We start from the raw sequence: 22,581 nt of genomic DNA, 5'->3' as shown, positions 1-22,581 counted from the left end.
GCAGGAAACCCCAGTGGGAGCCTGGCAGACTCCTTGAGAGGGTGAGAAGGTGCTGAGAAATCAGGGACACCAAGGAAAGGGTAATGAAGAGGAGAAAGCTGCAGAGAAAGAGACTCTCAGAGATCAGTGGCCCCTCAGCTATTCAGCTGAGTACCTGAGTATGCATGTGAGCAAACTACCCAAGGCTAGGGAAGGAACTACAGAAAAGGATTAGAGATAAAAATGTCTGGTATCACACAAGATAAGAATGAAAGACCTCAAGATTCACACTGTAGGTTTTTGCCTCAGCAGTGAAGAATAATTATCCCTAGACTAAGCACTATCCCAGACATGCCTAACAAATTGTAAAAGCAAGATCTAAAAGGACCAAGCCATTTCTGAGGAATTTAATGGCATCCTAGAATAAAGCTCAAGAATATTTAGAGGAAAACAAAAGTATCCACCACCCAAAAAGGTAAAGTGCACAATGTCTGGCATCCCGTAAAAAAATTTCCAAGTATTCAAAGAAGCAGTAATCTACCATCTCCCAGGACTTGGCTGGAACTCATTCTTTTGGAAACTTTGCAGCCAGATTAATCTCCCAAGCCTCACACTTTGATCATTCAGGGTCACTGCCAAGTCACAGGCCCCACCAGTCAACTCTCCCGCATTGTTCTGATAATTCCCTCCTTCCCTCCAACCCAAACATCTCGATGGAGAATAACCCTATATCCTCCCCCACTCCAATGAATATTCCATCCGTCTTTATGTCAGTAGCCTGATTCTATCCTGTGGACACCTTGTCCCCTGTACCCTCTCAAGTAGACTCTGTTTTTTCTCCCACATGTGGGCTACCTCAGCGTTGGGAAAACAACTCAAAATCATGCTCACTCCTTGCTGCTTCCAAGACCATTATTCCTCCACTGTTACGTGAAAACCCCTACTTTTTCTTGTGCACATAGTATCCACTAGACCATCTTTAATCCTTGTTCAAATAATCAAATAATGACATATTTTATGGAGGATGCGAAGCTGGATCTCCAGTACCAAGTGCCAAACACATAGTTAAGCCCTCAGAAAGTATCGTCGAATGCTAAGAATGAAGGGAAGTCCAAATGAGATTCTAAGGGATGTTCCAACACTACACTCCTCTGAGTCTAATGGTTTAGACGATTACAAGGCTACATGCTGGGACCATATCACTTCAGTCCCTCACTATCATTGTAATGGACTGTAGTTTAATATTATGCCTGTGGTTTATGTTAATTATTGTTCCCAAATACTGCTTCATCTGCCATGAAACTGAGGGTCATGCTCAGTACATCAATCAATGACTGTGAAATAAACCTTTCTATATACTATCTTTTCTAAAAAAAACTATTTCAGAGGTTATTTCTTAGAAAACTATCGCCTCCTCTGTGGAACTTGCTTATCTCAATTCTATCATTAAAATATTCTGTGTTTCCTTTTCTCCTTGGCTTCTTCAAAGCTTAGAGACTGGTATTCAGCTCAATCATATCAACTGTATTGCCCCTTCTGGTTAGCATATTTACAATCCCCTTTCTCCTTGTGAATTTTCCATTTTCTAGTCATCCATTTATTGCTTACATTATATGTCTTTTGCAAAAGGCTTTAAATGAGTGATTAAATATGATCAATATACACTCCAATCACTAAAAGGGGAAGAAAATATTATTACTCACTCTGTATGCTTGGCCAATACCACCATTATCAGCAATGTTTTCTCCTAGTGTGTTAATTCCATTGAGCTGTTCAAAAAAAAGACACTTAAAGACCCTTAATTGGATTGTTAAGAAAGCATCAATAATTCACTTAAGATTGAATATAACTTTTCAAGAGAATGCTGATGACATACATGCTCTCCATTTGCTAGGTCCCAGGAGAAGTTTCCATACTGGTACACCATGCATTGGGATAGGTCTTTAAAATTATTTGCAGATTGTTGAGTCCACCAGTCAACAAGGTCTCCATCCTTGTTAAAGTTTCTGCCTGGAATATATATTTATTTAACTAAAATGGGAACTTACTACAATTGCAATAAGATATCTTTAATTCAAAGTGCAAGGACTGAAATACCAGTATGTGAGAGAACATTAAACTGGACAGATGATGAAATAAACTGTTCTGCTTTCTGATCCAGAATTGATGAAACCCAGGCTGCTGGGACTCTCTTTGCTGATATGCCTTAGTATTAATCCAGGTATTTCACCCACTTGGCTGCTGATGTCTCAGCCGAGGCCACCAGACAAACATGACTTGCTTCTGTTGGATGGTTTTCACTTGAACCAAATCTGTTTAATTTGGTGTTCTGAGATTGTAAAGATGAAAATATTTCACTCTGGCATTCATTTCATATCTCAAACCCTTCATTAGACATTGCAGGTTCATAGTTTTGCTATACTTCAAGTACAAAGAAAAAGTCACCTTTTCTCCTGGAGCTTTCTTGCTAATTTTTTTTTTTTTTTACTTTTTATTTTATATTGGAGTATAGTTGATTAACAATGTTGTGATAGTTTCAGGTATACAGCAAAGTGATCCAGTTATACATGTATCTATTCTTTTTCAGATTCATTTCCTATTTAGGTTGTTACATAATATTGAGCAGAATTCCCTGTGCTATACAGTAGGTTCTTGTTGGTTATCTGTTCTAAATATAGCAGTGTGTACATGTGAATCCCAAACTCCCTAACTATCCCTTCCGCCCAACTCTTCCCCGATGCTAATCTTAACTACACTGATCTTTCTCCTTTTGAGCTTTAGCAGCGTTTATATACGTCATATGTTTGATACTTGATTTTATTATCTTTTAAACAGTTATCTATGATGTAATGAATAAGAAAAGGGCTATAAAGACAAGCTACCTGAACCCACATCCTGGTTCCACCAATTCCCAGTTTTGTAATTTGGAGCAAGTCTTATGTGCATCTATATTTTTCTGTTTGAAAAATGGAAATAGTATTAATACCTACCTGTGAAGTTTGTTGTATAGTTTGAGTTAACAGAAGCTTAGTTAAGTCCTTCCTGTCTCCTTTTCTTCCTCTGGCTCTCTAAAGTTGGATTAAGGCTTCATTATTTTTCCTCTACTCTTGTTATTTTCTTTCCACTTGTGAATCGATCTTTGTTATAACTTCAACTATTACCTCTTTACATATTTCACATCCTTACTTCTATTCCTCTCAAATTTCATTTCTAAAACTATTTTGCATTTTGGGCAGCATGTAAACATTTAATTGCCTACTGTTTTCAAGGCCCTGAACTAGGTAGTAGGTGTAAGATGAAGCAAAAAATATGTCTCTGACCACAAGCAGTTAAAAGTCCTGTGGGCACCTTACTTTCTGAGTTTACATCTGATTTTTAAGACACAGACTCTGCCCTCTAAAAGTCTAGAGAGATAAGACATAAACAATCATGAAATAAGACCAAACATTATCATTGGTGTTGACAAATATCACAATGTTTTCTCAATGTGAATATTTGTTTTATTCTGTTAGAGTAACAAGCACACATTGCTAACCTCACTAATAGAAAATTCTGATCTTCTTAAGCAATAATTTAAAAGGAACACTAAAAGTGTGGTGATTATTAGATCAATGATATGCTGATGAATAAATGTGTTTTTGTATTGATAAATTATAATAACTCCTAATGAGGTTTACTAGGGTATATCTCAGCCAAAGAAAAGCATCAGTTGCACTTTACCATTGTCATCGAAGCCATGGGTGATTTCGTGTCCTATGACCATGCCGATGCCCCCATAGTTCAATGAGTTAGACTGCTGGGCACTGAAGAACGGGGGCTGCAGAATGCCAGCTGGGAAGACTATGAGGAAAGAAGACAGTTAAGACTACTTGTGGTTTTATTCTGTGATGACAGGCCTGGGGCTGGCTTCTTGCCTGCTAAGCTGTTTTCTAGTATGTCAGTTTCACTTAATTGTGTACAAAAATCTTCTGTGATAGAAACAAATGCAGGTCTTTTATTGTTGATGACAGTAAAGAGTTCATCCCAGAGTGGCACCACATCTGTGATTTATAATCATAATTGACTTTGTAACATCTATTAAGATTGTTTTCCCACTGTAAAGAGTTTAGAGCAAAGGAAAATTATCATCTTCATTCAGAAGGTCTTTTCCCCACTGCAAATATTTGGGAGAAATAGTTACTTAATAATGGAAGTATTACTTTTAACGTGTCTAACATTTTATCCAACTACAATAGCTTAGTAAATAAACAGAGCCACTCAATCGAAAGTATCCCCCAATTACACCACCCTTATTTATTTTCATCAAGGCATGTGTGACTGTTTATTTATTTATTTATGGTTGTTTGGTCCTTCTTTTTCTTGTCTGTCCCCGTGGCACCTCAAATATTAGCTCCTTGAGAGCAGAGATTTGTTTGTACATACATGTGTTTGCTTGTTTTTGAGTCCATTTGAATTCTCAGTTCATTATCTCCAGCACCTAAAACTGGATGGTGCCTGGAACATAACAGGTGCTCAGGAAATGTGCTGAATAAATGAATAATCAATGATGAATGAATGAATGAGTGAGTGAATTTCCTACGGTGTCCTAAAGACTTTGCAAATAAATAAACTGTAATTTTTATGTCTACCCTGACATCTGTCTTAACTTGCTAACTTTCTACACTTAGGTGTCTCACACTATTTAAATTTCATGTGTCAAACATCAAACTCATCATTTTCCCTTCGAAGCCATCACTCTGACTTTATTATTTTTGCTAACAGCGTGTGAAGGTTCTCAGTCACCCAAACTGAACATTTTTCTGTCTATCTTCAATGTCTCCTTTCTTTTACAAAGTCTCCTATGATCTATTTAGGAAAAGATCAGGTCATGTACCTTCTTTCCAGTATCATCTCTTCTGTTTATCTCCTCCTATCAGTCCTACTGCCACCTTCCTAGTTCACACTCTCATTCCTTGCCTCAAGAACTTAATTTCCTAATCGGTCTTCTTACTTTCAGTCTCACCCTACTACAATCTATCCTAAATCCAACCTATCTTGTCTGCCAATTAAAGTGCCACTGTAGTCATTATCTCTCCTCTGCTAAAATACCATTGATGGCTTATCATTGCTCCCTAACTAGATACAGCCTCTTCTTCCTGGCCTTTGTCTCTATGGTCTTCTATTTCTCCGCCTCCCCCATACTCTCCCCTTCCCTCATAACGTCCATGGTTTTGTAATTTTATCTTTCATGTTCTACAATTCTAGTATCCACTGAAGCATTATGTTCTGTAATCCAAAAAAAAATCATTAGTTTCAACACCTACTATGCATGCAAAGCCCCGGGCCATTGCTACATGGGATATCAAGAATACAAGAGAAAGGCCCTGACCTTAAGAAATTTAAGACCTAGTTAATACAGAGTAGCAAATGTTGTTTCTTTGTCATTCAGGTGGGGTGAGTATGACATAACCTTGGCAAGGGTTTCAGGGATAAATATTAGATATTTACAGAGGAGACTTTAAAATACACTGGGCAATTTAAGGGCTCTCCAGATCTTTAAAAAAAAATCTGGAAAGTTGCCATAACATTCAAAATGACAAAATTACAAAAAAAAAATACTTTTGTCCTTGGAGAATTTTGATGAACGTTATACCTCACATGTAGCTGCCTGAGCTATCAACAGTGCCAAGAAATTATTTTTAGCTTGAAGTACAAAAATTATGTGCAGTACTTTATTAACTTAAAGTGAACACTATCTCCCACACTATGTACTTTGATGAAAATCCATCCATTATATAAAATGCTCTTATGAAATGTGCTATCAAGACTAAACATTAACTGTAAAGATCCTGCTGCTTTAATTATACCCTGATATGCCATTCTTCAGGCAAGTGATAAGATTTTTATGGCTCATATTAAATACTAGTCTTCAAGTTCAACTTTGCAAATTATGACTTCTCCTTTTACTCTGTCAGCTAAATGTCTATGATGAGGATTTTCCCCATTAGTCTTATCACTGTTACTAGTAGATATCATAACTCTTGATAATAACCAACTGCTTAGTTGTGCACTTTTTATGTTCATGATTGTCAACAAGTTAGTTAATTAAATAAGTCATTGGTCCATGAAACAAAAGGCTGTTTCTCCCCACCCCCAGCCCCTCACTGCCCTGTTTTTTAAGGCTGCAAGCAATTCGACTTTAGATTCTTTGATATAAAGCTCAAGAGTGCATTCAGATAAACTCAATTTTGGTGGAAAAAATTAAACATTGTTTTTTATATTAAATGAAATAGCAATATGTTCAGAAACATTTACTCTTAATTCTCAAGTCTGAAAATAAGACTCCTAAGAATGACTAAGACAAGTTTAGAAAATTTAATTATGTCAAGGTAGTCATAGATCACCCAGACTGAATACACTAAATAATCCATAAATTTCCTAAAATTGAAAAAAATTTTCTTGTTAATGAAAAAGGAGAATGCAGCAGTAGTAAGACTTCCCAAATGACTTGATCATTTCCTTGGAAACGACTTGAAAGTTTAATAGGATGATTGAGTGGTGTCTGAAACTTACAGAGAAACATTTGACAAAACTTTCAAGCACAGCTTTCTTAAGGGCATGAAAGATTCCTAAAGCTCCATGGAGTAACTATGCAAGGAATAGGAACCAGTGAATTTAACACTTTCAGCATGCCTTCCTGTCCTGGAGGTTGGCTTTTTTTATTTATGTGAAGTGGTGAGGGTACATAAAAATTGGAATGTAGCCTACATGTGTGAGTTATGACAAAAGTGGTGGGAATTGAATTAAACAGTAGAAATTACTAATATGAATAACTCCCTACACAATAATAAAACAGGTTATCTTTCACCATAACATAAAAAGACCAATCCCATTAGAAATTGTATGTAATCTAGCTTAGGGTATTTGTGTGAAGGTGGGAGGATCACTTATGAGACATATTATTCTATACCAATTCTAATTCTGTAATGCACATCATATCAAGTTCATTAAGATAGTGCTGCAAAAGTTATATCTCTAGGTATAGATAGACACACAAATACACTTTTATCAAGAAGAAAGATACAGATCTGGATCTTCAATTGTTTTTAGTTAAGACAATCCCCACTCTGGAGATTTAAATGAATCGTTAAGGAGAAAACGTACACATGTCAAATATTTCTCCTCTTGCATGACACTTTCCCTTTCTCTGAATTGCTTTTATTAGCAGATAAGCATATGAAAAGCATATAAAAAGAGGTTAGCAATTTTTCGGATTTCTTATTTCCATCATATGAATTTATCTTGAGTATCTTTAAAAGGTCTTTCTTATATATTAAGAATGCTTATCAGAGCCATTTCTTGACTATTCAGAGGATATTTGTCTACTTTGTGAAATGTTGGCACATTTTTACCTTCTTTTTCCTTTTGCTGGATGCTTGTTTGGTTTGAGGGTATTAAATTCAAAATGAGAACATTCCCAGGTCTTCTCAGATCAGGGAATCTCTGAGGCAGGCCAATTTTGATCCAGCCTCAGGGATATGGGGTAATTCAAACCCAAACTAGGCCCATCTTGACCTAAACTGGGTGGACCTGCTCTAGAGAAGAAATGAAAGGATGAACATGCCAGAACGGTCCCACAGAAGGTCCGTATGGCTCTTCTTATGGGGATGAATCAGTGTCAGGTCTGATAGGATCCTGAGCTGGATTAAAATAAAGCAATATCCCTTAGTCTGCCCTAATGCAGAATTCAAGTCAAGGCCACCTCAATTTGCCCTGGGATTCCATTAAAAGTCAATTAGCCTGTTCTGTCCAAGTCTACAATGAACTAGATCTTACACTGACAGACCTCAAGAGGTTTTCAAAGTGAAAACTCTCCCGAGATAATGGCGCTTCTAAGAAAAGGTCTGAATGGTGTCTTATAATACATTATAAAGGATAGACTGCATGGGTTCTGAGTTGATCATTAAACAGGCTCTGATCTAGGTTTAAGTAATCATTTCACTAGCTGGGAGATGTATTACCCTAGACTTTGAACTAACTGACTTTAAGCCAGTACACATACCTTAATTATTACCTATTTGTTATATAAAGAAAACTTCTCTGATCATAATTCATTTTCATCTCATGTACCAAAATAAGCTCCAGATAGACTAAAGATCTGCTCCAAAAATAAAAATCTATAAAAATACTAGAAGAGGGGCTTCCCTGGTGGCGCAGTGGTTGAGAGTCCACCTGCCGATGCAGGGGACACGGGTTCGTGCCCCGGTCCGGGAAGATCCCACATGCCGCGGAGTAACTGGGCCCGTGAGCCATGGCCGCTGAGCCTGCGCGTCCGGAGCCTGTGCTCCGCAATGGGAGAGGCCACAGCAGTGAGAGGCCTGTGTACCGCAAAAAAAAAACTAGAAGAAAATGTGGATGATTTCTTAATTTAACACTTCCTAGGTTTAAAAGCAATGGGGGTGGGGGGGAATTCCCTGGTGGTCCAGTGGTCAGGACTCAACAGCTTTCACTGCCAAGGGCCCGGATTCAATCCCTTGTCGGGGAACTTAGATTCCACAAGCTGCATGGCGTGGCCAAATAAATAAATAAATAAAATAAAAATAAAATAAAAGCAACGGGGAAAAGTGTCATCAAATTTTATCTTCCCTCTTGATTCTTGACTACACTGAGAAATGAAGGGCTGGACTGAGTACACCTGGAGAAGCTGGTTGTACTGTTTGTTTAGAATATTCCCACTGAAGTACTGAATCAGTTGGTTGCCTTTCTACATACTAAAAACCCTTGGGAAAAAATGGGTCAATCTGTGAGATACTTAAGAGAGAGTTTCAAGATGTCGCAGTATTCCCAGGAAGAGAAAAAAATATATCTTTGTTATATTAAGCCATTTCATTATTCATTATATTATTCACTCATGTATTAATTTCTATGCATATTTCTGTGATACTACTACTAGGGAACATACAAAAGTTTTTTGATCAAAAGTGGTTAATAAAATTTTATATGGTTCAACCTAGTATAATTGACTTTTCAACTTTCTGAGCCTCTTGGAATCTTCTAGAAAAAAGATGATACCGAACAGGACCATCTCTACCAGTGCCAGTGTACAAAATCGACAGAAAAATTGGATTTCTGAAAATTTGGTTCTTGGAGTTTTAAGCCACCTAAGATGCTGACGCTTAGAAAGTCCTAAAGTTAATATAACTTTATGGCGATATAAGGGACTTTAAAAAGTATTTAAAAATAAAATAAAAGTAGTTAGAAATAAGATAAACCATTCAACTATAAATGAGAATATTGTAAAAGAAACAAAACTACTTAATGTCATTTATACTGATTTAAATTTTGCTATTATAGTGAAAAGAGGTACATGGATGCATTTATTTTCAAGGAGGATATTCAATAAATCCGTAACTCAGCCTCGCTGTGCTTTTACGGGGAGTATAATAAATTGGTCACGCAAAGCACTACCGCTTGGGAACAACAGAGAAATATTAAATAATTATTTAGGAGTAGACCTTACCTATCTGATTTCTGCCTGAAGAATAAAACGCATTGACTACAGCTGCTCCGCTTATCCACCTATAGAAAACATAAGAACTTGTTACAAACAATACTGCATTATCTGATTTAATCTGCTCACAATAAAAGCATTATCACTCTTCCCAGATGAATCTTAACTTTCTGTTTGAAATATGATCAACAAATTAAAATTAGCTCACTAGGTGAGAGGGTTCATTGAAAGTATTTCCACTTCTTGAAATATAGGAATATATCCAGGTCTGCAATCTGTTTTTTAATTTGCATAAAGTTTTAATGGAGGCAACTGACAGTACAAAACCCATTCTAATGTATCTCTTTGGAAACTGCAATGGATTAAAATTATATTGAAATGTGTTTAGCTCCGTGTTCCTGATACTAGGTGAACTATGCCAACAATTCTGGAGCAGTTGACAGAATATCGAAATGCAGGTTGCTAAAATTTCAGACTCTTTGTAAACTATGAATTAAAATTTTTTAAATTCATAGTTTACGAGGAGCCTTTTTGGGGACTAAGAGGTCCCTTTGGCAGGTATTTAGTTTTGGGTAATGTGCCTCCTCTGATTATTGCCATTTAAAATTATTTCTTTAAAATATGGCATACCAGCTACCAGAGCAAAGGTATTATTTTTGTATAATGACTGTAAAATGAAATCCAGGTGGCTCTTAAGTAGATTTGTCTGTGTATGCCATGAATTAGGCTCTATATTGAATCTAAAGATTTTATAAAATACAATTCCTGACTTTAGAAAACTCTAGTTGAGGAGATGATAAAGAGGCATAAATAACTATAATACAAGACAGAATGAAGGGGGCCCTGGGAAGATGGCGGAAGAGTAAGACGCGGAGATCACCTTCCTCCCCACAGATACATCAGAAATTCATCTACACGTGGAACAACTCCTACAGAACACCTACTGAAAGCTGGCAGAAGACCTCAGACCCCCCAAAAGGCAAGAAACTCCCCACATACCTGGATAGGGCAAAAGAAAAAAGAATAAACAGAGACAAAAGGATAGGGACGGGACCTGCACCAGTGGGAGGGAGCCGTGAAGGAGGAAAGGTTTCCACACACTACAAGCCCCTTCGCGGGCGGAGACTGCAGGTGGCGGAGGGGGAAAGCTTCGGAGTAGCGGAGGAGAGCACAGCAACAGGGGCGTGGAGGGCAAAGCGGAGAGATTCCGGCACAGAGGATCGGTGCCCTCAGGCACACACCAGCCCGAGAGGCTTGTCTGCTCGGCCGCCGGGGCGGGCGGGGCTGGGAGCTGAGGCTCGGTATCGGCTTTCAGTCTGAGCGCAGGGAGAGGACTGGGGCTGGCGGCAGGAAGAGAGCCTGAAGGGGGTTAGTGCACCACGGCTAGCCCGGAGGGAGTCCGGGGAAAGGGTCTGGAGCTGCCGAAGAGGCAAGAGGCTTTTTCTTCCCTTTTGTTTCCTGGTGCGCGAGGAGAGGGCATTAAGAGGGCTGCTTTGGGAAGCGCCGGAGACGGGCGCGAGCCACGGCTAAAGGCGCAGACCCCGGAGACGGGCGTGGGACGCTGGGGCTGCTGCTGCTGCCATCGCCACGGGGCCTGTGTGCGAGTGTGGGTCACTGTCCGCCCCGCCGTCCGGGGGGCCTGCGCACCCCGCCACTGCCGGGGTCCCGGAACCCGGGGACGGCTTTCCCGGGAAAGCGCACGGAGCGCCTCGGTCTGGTGCAACGTCACGCCTCGGTCTGGTGCAACGTCACGCCGGCCTCTGCCGCCGCAGGCCCGACCCACACTGCGCGCCCCTCCCTCCCCTCTGCCTGAGTGAGCCAGAGCCCCCGCATCAGCGGCTCCTTTAAACCCGTCCTGTCTGAGCGAAGAACGGACGCCCTCCGGCGACCTACGCGCAGAGGCGGGGCCAGGTCCAAGGCTGAGACCCGGGAGCTGTGAGAGCAGAGAAGAGACAGGGAAATCTCTCTGCAGCCTCGGAGGCAGCGGATTAAAGCTCCATGGTCCACTTGATGTGCCCTGCGTCTGTGGAGTGCATGAATGGACAGCGAATCATCCCAAATTGAGGAAGTGGACTTTGAGGACAAGATTTAAGACTTTCCCCCTTTTCTTCTGTTTACAACGAATTATCCCAAATTAAGGAGGTGGACTTAACAACATTTCAGACTTCTCGCCCTTTTCCTCTTTTTACAACGAAGTATCCCAAATTGAGGAGGTGGACTTGGAGAGCAAGATTTTTTATTTTTCCCCCTGCTCTCTTTTTGTGAATGTGTATGTGTATTCTTCTGGGTAAGATTCTCTCTGTATAGCTTTGCTTCCACCATATGTCCCAGGGTTCTATCTGTCCGTTTTTATTCAATAATTACTTTGTAATTTTAATAATGCTACTATATTTCATACTTTATTCTATTTTACTTTACCTGCTCTTTCTTTTTTTCCTTCCACCCTCCGCCCCTCCTTTCCTTCTTTCTCTCTTTCTTTCCTCCCTCCCTCCCTTCTTCCTTTCACTCTTTCTTTTTCTTTCCTTCCTCCCTCCCTCCCTCCCTCCTGTCTTTCTTTCCTTCCTCCCTCCCTCCCACCCCTCTTCCTTTCACTTTCTTTTTCTTTCCTTCCTCCCTCCCTCCCTCCTGTCTTTCTTTCTTTTCTCTTTCTTTCCTTCCTCCCTCCCTCCCTCCCTTCTTCCATTCACTCTTCCTTTTTCTTTCATTCCTCCCTCTCTCCCTCCTTTCTTTCTTTCCATCCTTCCTCCCTCCCTCCTTTCTTTCTTTCTTTCTTCCTTCCTTCCTTTCTTTCCTTCTTCCTTTCTTTCTCTCTCTCTTTCTTTCTTCTACTAATTCTTTCTTTCTACTTTTTCTTCCTTTTATTCTGAGCCGGGTAGATGAAAGGCTCTTGGTGCTGCAGCCAGGAGTCAGTGCTGTGCCTCTGAAGTGGGAGAGCCAACTTCAGGACACGGGTCCACAAGAGACCTCCCAGCTCCACATAATATCAAGCAGCGAAAATCTTCCAGAGATCTCCATCTCAACACCAGCACCCAGCTTCAGTCAACGACCAGCAAACTACAGTGCTGGTCACCCTATGCCAAGCAACTAGCAAGGCAGGAACACAACCCCACCCATTAGCAGAGAGGCTGCCTAAAAACATAATAAGGCCACAGGCACCCCAAAACACACCACCAGACGTGGACCTGTCCACCAGAAAGACAAGATCGAGCCTCAACCACCAGAACACAGGCTCTAGTCCCCCCCACCAGGAAGCCTACACAACCTACTGAAACAATCTTAGCCACTGGGGACAGACACCAAAAACAACAGGAACTACGAATCTGCAGCCTGCAAAAAGGAGACCCCAAACACAGTAACATAAGCAAAATGAGAAGACAGAAAAACACACAGCAGGAGAAGGAGCAAGATAAAAACCTACCAGACGTAACAAATGAAGAGGTAATAGGCAGTCTGCCTGAAAAAGAATTCAGAATAATGATAGTAAAGATGATCCAAGATTCTATTTCCAAGATCCAAAATCTTGGAAATAGAATAGACAAAATGCAAGAAACAGTTAACAAGGACCTAGAAGAACTAAAGATGAATCAAGCATTGATTAAAAACACAATAAATGAAATGAAAAATACTCTAGAAGGGATCAATAGCAGAATAACTGAGGCAGAAGAATGGATAAGTGAGGTGGAAGATAAAATAGTGGAAATAACTGATGCAGAGCAAAATAAAGAAAAGAGAATGAAAAGAACAGAGGACAGTCTCAGAGACCTCTGGGACAACATTAAACGGGCAGGTGGCGGAGGGGGAAAGCTTTCAGCATGCCTTCCTGTCCTGGAGGTTGGCTTTTTTTAAACGCACCAACATTCGAATTATAGGGGTTCCAGAAGAAGAAGAGAAAAAGAAAGGGACTGAGAAAATGTTTGAAGAGATTATAGTTGAAAACTTCCCTAATATGGGAAAGGAAATAGTTAATCAAGTCCAGGAGGCACAGAGAGTCCCATACAGAATAAATCCAAGGAGAAATATGCCAAGACACATATTAATCAAACTGTCAAAAATTAAACACAAAGAAATCATATTAAAAGCAGCAAAGGAAAAACAACAAATAACACACGAGGGAATCCCCATCAGGTTAACAGCTGATCTCTCAGCAGAAACTCTACAAGCCAGAAGGGAGTGGCAGGACATAATTAAAGTGATGAAGGAGAGAAACCTGCAACCAAGATTACTCTACCCAGCAAGGATCTCATTCAGATTTGATGGAGAAATTAAAACGTTTACAGACAAGCAAAAGCTGAGAGAGTTCAGCACCACCAAACCAGCTTTACAACAAATGCTAAAGGAACTTCTCTAGGCAAGAAACACAACAGAAGGAATATACCTACAATAACGAACCCAAAGCAATGAAGGAAATGGGAATAGGAACATACATATCAATAATTACCTTAAATGTAAATGGACTAAATGCTCCCACCAAAAGACACAGAGTGGCTGAATGGATACAAAAACAAGACCCATATATATGCTGTCTACAAGAGACCCACTTCAGACCTAGAGACACATACAGATTGAAAGTAAGGGGATGGAAAAAGATATTCCATGCAAATGGAAATCAAAAGAAAGCTGGAGTAGCAATTCTTATATCAGACAAAATAGACTTTAAAATAAAGACTGTTAGAAGAGAGAAAGAAGGACACTACATAACGATAAAGGGATCGATCCAAGAAGAAGATATAACAATTGTAAATATTTATGCACCCAACAGAGGAGCACCTCAATACATAAGGCAAATACTAACAGCCATAAAAGGGGAAATCGACAGTAACACAATCATAGTAGGGGACTTTAACACCCCACTTTCACCAATGGACAGATCATCCAAAATGAAAATAAATAAGGAAACACAAGCTTTAAATGATACATTAAACAAGATGGACTTAATTGATATTTATAGGACATTCCATCCAAAAACAACAGAATACACATTTTTCTCAAGTGCTCATGGAACATTCTCCAGGATAGATCATATCTTGGGTCACAAATCAAGCCTTGCTAAACTTAAGAAAACTGAAATTGTATCAAGTATCTTTTCCGACCACAATGCTATGAGACTAGACATCAATTACAGGAAAAGATCTGTAAAAAATACAAACACATGGAGGCTAAACAATACACTACTCAATAACGAAGTGACCACTGAAGAAATCAAAGAGGAAATTGAAAAATACCTAGAAACAAATGACAATGGAGACACGACGACCCAAAACCTATGGGACGCAGCAAAAGCAGTTCTAAGGGGGAAGTTTATAGCAATACAATCCCACCTTAAGAAACAGGAAACATCTCGAGCAAACAACCTGACCCTGCACCTAAAGCAATTAGAGAAAGAAGAACAAAAAAACCCCAAAGCTAGCAGAAGGAAAGAAATCATAAAGATCAGATCAGAAATAAATGAAAAAGAAATGAAGGTAACGATAGCAGAGATCAATAAAACTAAAAGCTGGTTCTTTGAGAAGATAAACAAAATAGAAAAACCATTAGCCAGACTCATCAAGAAAAGAAGGGAGAAGACTCAAATCAATAGAATTAGAAATGAAAAAGGAGAAGTAACAACTGACACTGCAGAAATACAAAAGATCATGAGAGATTACTACAAGCAACTCTATGCCAATGAAATGGACAACCTGGAAGAAATGGACAAATTCTTAGAAATGCACAACCTGCCAAGACTGAATCAGGAAGAAATAGAAAATATGAACAGACCAATCACAAGCACTGAAATTGAAACTGTGATTAAAAATCTTCCAACAAACAAGAGCCCAGGACAAGATGGCTTCACAGGCAAATTCTATCAAACATTTAGAGAAGAGCTAACACCCATCCTTCTCAAACTCTTCCAAACAATTTCAGAGGAAGGAACACTCCCAAACTCATTCTATGAGGCCACCATCACCTTGATACCAAAACCAGGCAAGGATGTCACAAAGAAAGAAAACTACAGGCCAATATCACTGATGAACATAGATGCAAAAATCCTCAACAAAATACTAGCAAACAGAATCCAACAGCACATTAAAAGGATCATACACCATGATCAAGTGGGGTTTATTCCAGGAATGCAAGGATTCTTCAATATACGCAAATCAATCAATGTGATACACCATATTAACAAGTTGAAGGAGAAAAACCATATGATCATCTCAATAGATGCAGAGAAAGCTTTCGACAAAATTCAACACCCATTTATGATAAAAACCCTGCAGAAAGTAGGCATAGAGGGAACTTTCCTCAACATAATAAAGGCCATATATGACAAACCCACAGCCAACATTGTCCTCAATGGTGAAAAACTGAAACCATTTCCACTAAGATCAGGAACAAGACAAGGCTGCCCACTCTCACCACTCTTATTCAACCTAGTTTTGGAAGTTTTAGCCACAGCAATCAGAGAAGAAAAGGAAATAAAAGGAATCCAAATTGGAAAAGAAGAAGTAAAGCTGTCACTGTTTGCAGATGACATGATACTATACATAGAGAGTCCTAAAGATGCTACCAGAAAACTACTAGAGCTAATCAATGAATTTGGTAAAGTAGCAGGATACAAAATTAATGCACAGAAATCTCTGGCATTCCTGTACACTAATCATGAAAAATCTGAAAATGAAATCAAGAAAACACTCCCATTTACCATTGCAACAAAAAGAATAAAATACCCAGGAATAAACCTACCTAAGGAGACAAAAGACCTGTATGCAGAAAATTATAAGACACTGATGAAAGAAACTAAAGATGATACAAATAGATGGAGAGATATACCATGCTCCTGGATTGGAAGAATCAATATGGTCAAAATGACTCTACAACCCAAAGCAATCTACAGATTCAATGCAATCCCTATCAAACTACCACTAGCATTTTTCACAGAACTGGAACAAAAAATTTCAAAATTTGTTTGGAGAAACAAAAGACCCCGAATAGCCAAAGCAATCTTGAGAACGAAAAACGGAGCTGGAGGAATCAGGCTCCCTGACTTCAGACTATACTACAAAGCTACAGTAATCAAGACAGTGTGGTACTGGCACAAAAAAAGAATGATAGATCAGTGGAACAGGATAGAAAGCCCAGAGATAAACCCACGCACATATGGTCAACTTATCTTTGATAAAGGAGGCAGGAACGTACAGTGGAGAAAGGACAGCCTCTTCAATAAGTGGTGCTGGGAAAACTGGACAGGGACATGTAAAAGTATGAGATTAGATCATTCCCTAACACCATACACAAAAATAAGCTCAAAATGGATTAAAGACCTAAATGTAAGGCCAGAAACTATCAAACTCTTAGAGGAAAACATAGGCAGAACACTCTATGACATAAATCACAGCAAGATCCTTTTGGACCCACTTCCTAGAGAAATGGAAATAAAAACAAAGATAAACAAATGGGACCTAATGAAACTTCAAAGCTTTTGCACAGCAAAGGAAACCATAAAGAAGACCAAAAGACAACCCTCAGAATGGGAGAAAATATTTGCAAATGAAGCAACTGACAAAGGGTTAATCTCCAAAATTTATAAACAGCTCATGCAGCTCAATAGCAGAAAAACAAACAACCCAATCCAAAAATGGGCAGAAGACTTAAATAGGCATTTCTCCAAAGAAGATATACAGACTGCCAACAAACACATGAAAGAATGCTCAACATCATTAATCATTAGAGAAATGCAAATCAAAACTACAATGAGAAATCATCTCACACCAGTCAGAATGGCCATCATCAAAAAATCTAGAAACAATAAATGTTGGAGAGGGTGTGGAGAAAAGGGAACACTCTTGCACTGCTGGTGGGAATGTGAATGGGTACAGCCACTATGGAGAACAGTATGGAGGTTCCTTAAAAAACTAAAAATAGAACTACCATATGATCCAGCAATCCCACTACTAGGCATATACCCTGAGAAAACCATAATTCAAAAAGAGACATGTACCAAAATGTTCATTGCAGCTCTATTCACAATAGCCCGGAGCTGGAAACAACCTAAGTGTCCATCATCGGATGAATGGATAAAGAAGATGTGGCACATATATACAATGGAATATTACTCAGCCATAAAAAGAAACGAAACTGAGCTATTTGTAATGAGGTGGATAGACCTAGCGTCTGTCATACAGAGTGAAGTAAGTCAGAAAGAGAAAGACAAATACCGTATGCTAACACATATATATGGAATTAAAAAAAAATGTCATGAAGAACCTAGGGGTAAAACGGGAATAAAGACACAGACCTACTTGAGAATGGACTTGAGGATATGGGGAGGGGGAAGGGTAAGCTGTGACAAAGCGAAAGAGAGGCATGGACATATATACACTACCAAACGTAAGGTAGATAGATAGTGGGAAGCAGCCGCAGAGCACAGGGAGATCAGCTCGGTGCTTTGTGACCGCCTGGAGGGGTGGGACGGGGAGGGTGGGAGGGAGGGAGATGCATGAGGGAAGGGATGTGGGAACAGATGTATATGTATGACTGATTTACTTTGTTATAAGGCAGAAACTAAAAAAAAAAAAAAAAAAAAAAAGACAGAATGGGAAAAACAACAGCAACCCAGCCAGCATTAAGCTAAAGGACGGTGCCAGTGTTCCCATGTCTCTCTGCTCAGATGTTATGAAGACCGCACATCAATAATCACTGTTAAACACTTCTGTGCAACGGGAGTAATATTACAATCTTAATAGACTATTACACATATCCTTATATACTCATTGAAAAATGGGTACTGCTTGACTTCAGATACCTCCTTAAATGTCAGCACACATGCATACACTTAAGACAATCATATATTATTATCTAATGGCATTGTAGTTATTCCACTTTTAGGGCAACAATTAGAATGGCAATTATTATCCTACTCATGGAAGGAGTTTATAGTAATTAGTGCAATGAGGTTAAATCAGAACTGTTTCCAGACCCTGCTTTGCAAGCTAAGCAATACAAAGTCAGCACCCCTAAATCAGCATTTTAGCTACAATTTCAATAACTACTGTCGGATTTCATATGTGAGTCCTATTTTGATCTCTTAAAAATAACTCAGGGAGGGCCACATATAACAACTATCTGATAAATTCTAATTAAGCATGAATTCTGTCTCCAATAACATGACTAAGATATTCATATAAAGGATTTGGGACTTGAAAAGAAAATCCAGATATAATTTCTGTGAATTTTTCTTTAGGAAGAAAATAACTTTGAAGATGGAGGGTGCGGGTGGGGGAATAGTTGATCAATGTGTTTCTTCGTTGGTTTGATTTTGTTTTTGCAAACAGAAAACATTTTCAGACAGGATGGTGTGACAGATAGCTCAGTCCTCCCTAATTTCATCACAGCTGAGTCATCAATATTTTAATTTCTTGCAGGTTGTTGAGTATAAGCATATAACTTATTTTAATTAAACTCCACCTTTTCCCACATGCTTTTTGGTGACTCACAACAAAAACATATATTTGTAATCCCAGGGGTGTTAGACTAAAATCTAGAGATCAGAAACTACATAGGACAGGTAGATTTTGTTTGTGTGACCCAAAAGATTATGAAAGAAAATATTTGTATAAATAAAACTCAGGATCAGGGGAAATGATGTATTAGGACTCTGTTTATATATATTCACACAGTTATTATGACTCAAGTATGGTTCAAGGTTGTCTGGCAGGAGGGGCAAAATAGGAAATGTGCTCATACGGCTCCTGAGGAGAAACGCTGTTCCTTGCAGTGACTTTAGAAATATTTCTGATGTGTCCTCGACATTCTGATAGTGTAGGAGAGCAACGCTTGCCACCCCAAAATGTCTCTTTGGTATGAGGATTATTTTGACCTGAAAACAAATCAAAGCCCAAAAGACTCAGGAAGAGACTTTGATCTGCCCTCTAACTGCCTAAAAAATTTTTAGATAGAGGTCCTGTTCCTGGAATAGAGCCATCACCAGAGGTAAGTTCAAAGAATATGGGCCAGGTGTGGTGGGAGAAACTTGACAGAGCCCAGAGATCAGAGTCCACTCTGTATTCCATTGTCTCAGCATGACCCAGAGAACAAGTATTTACCAAACATTTGCTTTTCCATCTCCGTGTGAATGGCCCTCCTCCCCTTTGAAGTCTCCAGCCACTACCCCAACCTCCTTTTGTCTTTAGCTGAAGATGGTATTTAAGGTGAGGGATTCAGCCATCTTGGCAAGTTACTCAGTTTTCCTGGGTCTCTCCCATGTATATCTGTTATTAAACTTTGTTTGACTTTTCTCCTGTTAATCTGTCTCATGTCAATTTAATTCTTAGACCAGCCAGAAGATCCTAGAAGGGTAGAGGAAAATTTCTTCCTCCCTTGTAATAGCAAATATGGCAGTAAATTTTATGCATTAACAGCTTATAATTATTAAAATTATTAAATTTCAATTGTTATAAAAATTAACTTAACATATTTTCAGGTCTCATTTGTTCAATTATGAACTTCTGATTTAGTGATGGTATACTCGCATGGACTTTAATGGGTAATAACAAATAATATGCAAATTGCTGGTTCTGGACTCAGGCACAATGCTAATAATGAAATACAAAAGGTGCCAATTCAAAATGTTTTTTTTAAATTATTATATTACAGAGGAAAGGAACTAGATACAGGAAACTAATGTTTCAGATAGCAACAGATCTCAGAAGTAGGACACAGACGAATGAAGTTTATATTACCCATCTCATGTTTATTGCTTTTGTAAAAATAAATGTCACACCTTTTGTTTTAGTGATTTTTCTGCTCTTCTGTTACATTACTTTGAGGGGGTTTAAGATTGCACTTTGATTAATGTTTGTAACTTTCCAGCAGAGAGGGTTTTACATATTAAAATGTCCACTGTGAATTACACCTTCACGAAAATAGGTAGCTATTTATGACCACAGGACACTCAAATAAAATTAGAATTATGGTGGTTAGGTTCACAGAGCACTAGTGTGTAGTGTTTGCCTTTTCTTCCTTGAGATCTTTCACAGTGCGTCCTCAGACTACCCCTGGGTAATTACCCAGATTCAAAAGTACAGGGCACTTTGTCCCTGGGAATGATCAGAACTTGAGATACTGGGATTGGATCATTACATCTTAAAGTGATGATAACAGCTACAGACTCAATGTCTAATATTTGTGGTCAATCATGAAATATTTCACTATGTTACTATAAAAGCTAAATTAATAGGACAAAGAAAATATTTTTCAAAGTAAATGGTGATGTAACAAAATATGTAAGTTCTTTTGATTTGGATGCAGCCTCAAAGTTTCAGGAGAAGCTTTCATTTATGGAAAACAGACAAATCTGACCCTGAATAGCAGAATAGAAAAGAGAAATTGCACAACTAAAGAGAAAACCAAGTATCCACTAACATAATGGATAGTGCAGGTTATCTGAAGATACCTTTAAAGTATGGAGGCCAGACACGAGCATCTCCTAGAGCAGGTATTGAACCTGAGAGATGGAGTAGATATCACCCTGTTTTTTGAATTCTCTTCCTGCCTCCGGTATGTGTGTAGGAGTATGGGTGTGTGTGGTATAAAGTGAAGGGTGGGGAAGCAAGAAGTAAGCAAACTTTATTTTAAATTTCTGAGACATAATTTTGTCAGGTAATCTTATTCTTGTTTTGGGGCACTTACAGTAGGACAAAGGGCCACTATAAGCAGCATGGCCCTCGAAGATGAACTAACAATGTAGCTGGGAAATATAAATGAAATACCCTTGAGAGGGGGACCAGGTGTGTTTCTCTTCTATCTCTTATTACCCTGAAGAACCTAAGTGGTGATGAGATGAAAGCACAGAGACATCATTTTTACTGCAGGGAAGAAAAGCAGAAGCCTACAGACTGATCCGATAGCCTTATGGATATAATAAACCCACTGGATTGCAAAGGCACCTGGAATAAAACTTCTTTTGCTCACTCACGTGCAACTTTAAAAATTTAAGCAACAAAATCATTAATGCCCCTTTCCCTGAAAGCATTCAATTTCTTAGCATCTTGTGGCCTCGAAGCAACTCCTTTGAAATCAGCAGTACAATACATTGGTTTTCTCTGTCTTCCTCAAGTACTTCTGGAAAGGAGAATTCTCATTTTGTAATTGCAGTTGCCACTGTAATGCTTTACATTTATTAATATTCCCTCATCAAAACTTCAAGGTTTTCTATATATTTTCATTCACCTTTCAAACCATACGAATAAGATAGATGACACCTCCAATTTTCAGGTGTAGAAACTAAGGCACATCATAGCTCAAACTCTTTCCTATTTACAGACTTAGCAATACAACTGGGAAAAGGATATATAAACTAGGGAGAACGAGGACCCTCTCATCTTCCAATCAAATCCCCTATTTCTAACATGTTGATCTGCATCAAACATAAAATTTCATCACAAAAATGAATGCCATTTCCTTGCCATCCTCTTTTAAAATGAAAGTGCTCATTTTTAGACTGCTTCACATTTAGGGCTGCCCCTTTCCCTAACAAACTTTAGGATGCTGGCCTCTACGTCACCCTGAAGTCTCATCATGACCAGATCGGAACAACAATAGCTACTGTTTAATGAACACCTAAGTTACGTGGCAAGCACATTACACAATACACAACACAATGACCCACAAGGCAAAAGTAAATGCTATTATCATCAGTTTATAAAGGAATCATTGAGGCTCAGAGGTATTATGTAGGTTGTCTAAGTTCACACAGCAAATAAGTGGCAGAGGAAGAATCTTACCTCAGGACTGCGCACTCCCTCTAGCCCCCACCTCCCATCACTGCCCCCGACTCCAGAGCACAAGCTCTTTCCACTGCTGCCTAAGGTACAATATTTTACCCAAAGGTGAAAGCATGGTAGGACCAAAGAGCCTATTCCACTGTTCATTGTTGCTGCATAAGAGTTGTTTACATGACTGAAGTACTCTGACTCACCTGATCCTCTGAGAGGTGAGAGCCAGGACTCCTATGCTGACATGACATTTCAACAGAAAGCAACACAAATCACCACTCTAATTTTCTTCCTAGAAGTCATCAGTTGGTTGTGTGTGGTTCTAAGTTTGGCAGCAAGACTCCATCTTTTTAGTCTTCA

At 39.0% G+C, this 22,581-nt stretch overlaps 1 protein-coding gene across 4 annotated transcripts in view; it reads right to left on the bottom strand.

Moving 5' to 3' along the window:
- The window catches only part of MME (membrane metalloendopeptidase), a 100,585-nt gene that overhangs the window by 14,266 nt on the left and 63,738 nt on the right, over window positions 1-22,581 (bottom strand). For all 4 annotated transcript variants that reach the window (XR_014294322.1, XM_082624207.1, XM_082624205.1 and 1 more), the window contains 4 exons: window positions 9,479-9,537; window positions 3,700-3,819; window positions 1,856-1,989; window positions 1,683-1,748 (listed from right to left, as the gene is read on the bottom strand). Coding sequence is in view for 3 of the 4 variants with exons in the window: in XM_082624207.1 (XP_082480333.1) it covers window positions 1,683-1,748; window positions 1,856-1,989; window positions 3,700-3,819; window positions 9,479-9,537 (379 nt within the window). In the remaining variant the exon portion in view is untranslated. The remainder of the gene's footprint in view (window positions 1-1,682; window positions 1,749-1,855; window positions 1,990-3,699; window positions 3,820-9,478; window positions 9,538-22,581) is intronic.

The sequence above is a fragment of the Mesoplodon mirus genome, assembly GCF_964341445.2.
Source record: "Mesoplodon mirus genome assembly, chromosome: 6".
Lineage (NCBI taxonomy): Eukaryota > Metazoa > Chordata > Mammalia > Artiodactyla > Ziphiidae > Mesoplodon > Mesoplodon mirus.
This window is presented reverse-complemented; position numbering and strand designations above follow the sequence as displayed.